Raw genomic sequence first — 4953 nt, 5'->3', positions numbered from 1 at the left:
TATAACGCCCCCACAGCTGAAAGGGCGAGCATGTTTGGTGGGACGGGGATGCGAACTCGCGACTCGCAGATTGCGAGTCGAGCGTCCTAACCACCTGGCCATGCTGGGCCCAATTTAGCAGTGATAGTCTAGACGGAAGGCAGCTAGTCAACGTCACTCACCACCAGCTTTTGGGCTACTCTTTTACCAACGAATAGTGGGATTGACCGTCACATTATAATGTCCCCACAGTTGAAAGGACGAGCATGTTTGGCGACGAGGATTCAAATCCGCAACCCCCAGATTGCAAATCAACGCCATAACCACCAGGTTCATTTATTTACTTTAAAAAATGTTTGTATTCAGTTACTTATGAAGGATTCTAAATAAATTCATTCAGTTAAACAACTTGTATTACCTTGTTCTATTTTTTTATTGCATTAAAAAAGCAGATTTTTCGAATTGAAACTTTTGTACTTGTTGAAATATTAGATGATTTTTTCTAGTTAATAAGAGGAATAATAGTTGAAAATTATGTATTGTACACTATCAACTCAATTACGCAAAAATTATATTTAACGCATTAGACAAACTGGTAATTTTAGTACTAATGGATATGTTTAGTATCCTTACAGTAACGTTCTTTATGTAATTGATAAGAGGTTAAATTATCGTAAGCAATAATTATAAATGGCAAGATGCACTTTTTTTAAATAATACCAATTATAAAACATTGATGGGTATCATAAAGAAGCCTCATGAGTAAGTTATATCACTCTTGGACAGTGAATACCAAGTAGAAACCTCGGAGATAAGCTAGGATATGTCATAATAAAGATATATCTCAGTTATAGTATTACTACTTACCGGAGCTAATATCATCCCACTGTTTTTGACCATTACCTAATCGATGGTTTACTCTACTGGTAATCGCTAACAAATGTGTAGATGATGACATAGGATCTTTTGCTTCCAGTGCTTCATATTGTAACACGTGGGCGTTTTCACGTCCGCTAGCTTTCTGTACAACCTGAGAAACAAAAATAAAGAACATGAAGAAAACCTCGATGGGCTTTGATAGTTTTCTGTTTATGTAATCAATATAAGATTTTAGACAGTAGCCCACCCCCCTCATTGGGCTCAGCGGCAAGTCTCACAGCTTATAACGCTAACAATCTGGTTTCGATACCTGCTGTGGGAAGATGACAGATAACGCATTGTGTAGCTTTGTACTTAGTAAGAAACAAAAAAAAACATAAACAGTAATTAAACTTTTTCTGAACAATAACACATAGATATTTATACTTGAACGCATTTACTATTTTCATTGACAAATATATATTGGAGTCCATTAAAAAAGAGAAAGATACCAATAAATTCTGAGCGAATGTTATCAACATCCAACCTTTTAGTATATTCATCAGTGCGTTAAAGAATATAAAGCTCGTTTCAAATCTCACATTCTACGGAATTGTAGTTTTCAAATAAGGTTTGGAGTTTAGCAATGGAAAGAATTAATTTAAATGTGCTTACATTAGTATGGTCGTTGAAATGTTAGATCTAGAAAACATTGTTACCTTACTGTTCTTGGTGCCGTTGTAACCACAATTTTGAAATCTGTAACATGTCCAAAATCTCCTTCGAGGAAAGATATTATATGTAACTTATCTAATTAATCTTATTCCACATAGGTTTATAGAGATTTGGTATGCATGGAGTTAGGGGATGGATTTCATAAATGATGAAAGAAAAGTGCACAGGTAACATCCAATCTTGATGAAAGTTGACATATTTATACAGATTATCATAGATTATTCTGACAATTTGGTTTTTGTCAATTACTAGAAGGCCGGCCTCCCTTTTATGACATCATCATTACTGCGAATTAAGCAAATTTTACCGTCTTCTATGAACGTCCCCTGGTGGGTCAATGGTAAGTTTATGGATTTACAATGAGGGTTGATTCTCCGCGGTGGACGAAACACAAATAACCAAATGTGTAGATTTGCGCTAAAACAACAATAACAACTTCTGTGTACTGTTTTGTTCGTCATATGTTCCCACTTGGTAGCCCAAAGTAGGAGTAAAAACAGCAAAACATCGTATTCGATATAACTATACTTTTTATTTTTTACTAATTAAATATTCCATACTAATTGGAATACCCGTCCCCAGGACGGAAGTTATGTAAATTCGTGATTAATGAAAGGATATCATAGGACATGAAAAGTTGTTTTCCTTATATGTAATTGTAAAAAACGCAAAAACGTCAATAAAAACTGCAAAACACAAAATGTGAAACCGCAAATTGGCATTTATCTCCCCATTGACCCAACAAACCTTCATGCCAAATTTGGCGAAGATCTATCAACAGGGGGGCGAAGTAGTGGTAAAAAACGCCCATTAAAACCGCATAACATAAAATGTGAAACCGCAAATTCGCATATATCTCCGCATGGATCCAACAAATACTTATGCAACATTTGGTAAAGATCCATCTTCAGTGGTAAAAAACACCCACAAAAACCGCTAAATGCAAAACTAAAAATTTGTATCTATCTCCTGAACATCCATACCAATTTTGGAGAAGATCCATCCACACCCTCGAAGTAGTTACATGAACCCAACAAACCTTCATGAAAAGTTTGGTGTAGATCCATCAACAGCGGGCGAAGTAGTGGTAAAAAACGCAAAAACTCTCATAAAAACCGCAAACCGTAAAACTGAAAATTTGTATGTACTTCCCCATGGATCCAACAAACCTTCATGCAAAAGTTGGTGAAGATCTATCAAAAGGGGCGAAGTAGTGGTAAAAAAAAAACGCAAAAACGAAAACACCATCAAAGGCCAAAACCATCATTCTTACCCTTTTCATTTGTCAAAATTATTCTCGGTTCCTACGGAGCTACGAAGACGAAAATACTTTTCTTCTATTTTCTACAATACGTATATTTGATATCGCAGCTTCGATACCATTATTTAACAAAGTTGACTTTTTTTTTTGCACGAAGAAATTTATTTTCACAATTTGAATATGGTTAATCTGGACAGGTCTAGTTAGTTGCTGGGGGATTTTAGATTTAACACTTGTTTTTAAAGACTGAAGCAGACTCATATGTGGAGTTGCTCATAGAAATAAAATAAGAAAGAAGATATAATAAATCTTGGAGTGGATTCGGTGCTGAAATTATAGAAAGGAGCCAGTTGAGATGTTATGGGTATGTTAAGCGGATGGATAAAGAGAGGTATCCGGAGAAGTATGTGGAGTGGTTGCCAATCAGAAGAAGGCTCATTCATATGAATACCAAGGATGAAGTGGAGACAAAATATTGAACAAGCAATTGGAAATCGAGGAACAATTCTGGAGATGGTAGAGGAACAAGATAAGAGTGTGTGGCAAAGTTGTGGGGTAATGCAGCTGACAGGGTTTTAACCTAACAAGAGAGGTTAGATTTCTTTTGAATTTCGCGCAAAGCTACTCGAGGGCTATCTGTGCTAGTCGTTCCTAAGTTAGCAGTGACTAGAGGGAAGGCAGCCAGTGATCCCCACCCACCGCCAACTTTTGGACTACTCTTTTAACCAATGAATAGTGTGATTGGACGTCACATTATAACGCTCCCACGGCTGAAAGGGCAAGCATGTTCAATTACAAGGATTCGAACCCGCGACCCTCAGGCCACCTTAATGGGAAGAAAAGATAGAAGAAGAATACGATTAATGATTTTTTACTTAATAAGAAGAAAACTAACTTTGCATATCAGTGGATGCAGAAAAAAAGTTCCAAAAAGTAATTTTAGCTAATTTGCTTATAAAGATGTTTCCCCAGTGCAGATTTTGGATATGCTAAAGAGCACAAAATTTCGGTCCTACCAGTACCAAATACAGTTTGGCACCAATGTTTTTTCAGACAGATTTTATTTTTATGGTTCATCGACCGTACTACATATGACGTTCGCTAAACAAAAGGTGACAATAATAAATTACTAACGTAGTGCTATCAAATTACTTCCCGATAGCTGGAGTTCTGGTACTTTTATTTTTTTTTCATAACCGGCTGTCTATATAATGCTTTTCTAAACCATTATAAACTGAGAAGAAAATTAATACATTCATTTGCACACAATGAACAAATGCCTTTGTTCCTAGTCTATGACCTCAAGAAGCAGGATGAAAATATCTTATTTATAGTACTTAAAGTGGTTTGGATGCCGGTTTGCTTGTATTGGAGAGGAGGGGAGGGGCAGGTTGGTTTTGCCGGAGAATAAGGTTAGTGACCTGAGGTGAAACATACTCGCTCTATAATACTAAAGCCAAACGTATTTTCGTGCGGAACAATAGAGGTGGAGGTAGGGTGTTTGCAGCACTATAGCATTATTGTTATTTACCTATCTATTTGCTGGTATGTCATACCGTCATTTTTTTGGTTTATTTGTTTGTTACTGGTATGCAAACCAGCGCATATCGCCTCACTTTAAGTGCTGCTTACTTACCAACTTTTTTTTTTTATATTAAGCACAAAGCTACAGAATTGGTTATCTGTGCTCTACCCACCGTGAGTATCGGAACTCAATTTTCAGTAATGTAACTTCTCCAACGTACTGATGAACAACCGTAGGGCAACAACATGGCCACTAATATGAACCCTTGGTAAAACAGAACTTAAAGGTGCAGGAATCACCCAAAGGTTATAAACTACTACAAAACCCTTTGGAGAATTTGAAAGTTTGTCAAATACATTTAAGAAGGGGCATTTTACAGCGATTGATTTATAAATTAAGAAATAATTACTTATAGGATTGTGTTTGCCCATTCCTTGAAAGAGTTTAAAAGCAGGTGTATTCAATCATAAGCACGTTTCGAAAATGCTTATTTGTTGCTAAGCGCAAAGTTACACATAGGAATATTTGTGCTCTGAAAAGCAAAACTTATATAAACAAATATATATATGCATTGAATTAATAGAATTGTTTAAAC

General features: G+C 36.1%; 1 protein-coding gene across 2 annotated transcripts in view; it reads right to left on the bottom strand.

Annotated features, from left to right (window-relative positions):
* LOC106457160 overlaps positions 1-4953 on the bottom strand; it is a 75212-nt gene that overhangs the window by 25576 nt on the left and 44683 nt on the right. For both annotated transcript variants that reach the window (XM_022382989.1, XM_022382990.1), the window contains one exon: positions 847-1009. In XM_022382989.1, coding sequence (XP_022238697.1) covers positions 847-1009 — 163 coding nt within the window. The remainder of the gene's footprint in view (positions 1-846; positions 1010-4953) is intronic.

This window comes from Limulus polyphemus, unplaced genomic scaffold, assembly GCF_000517525.1.
Source record: "Limulus polyphemus unplaced genomic scaffold, Limulus_polyphemus-2.1.2 Scaffold298, whole genome shotgun sequence".
Lineage (NCBI taxonomy): Eukaryota > Metazoa > Arthropoda > Merostomata > Xiphosura > Limulidae > Limulus > Limulus polyphemus.
The sequence above is the reverse complement of the archived record's forward strand: the minus strand, read 5'-3'. Positions and strand labels throughout refer to the sequence as shown.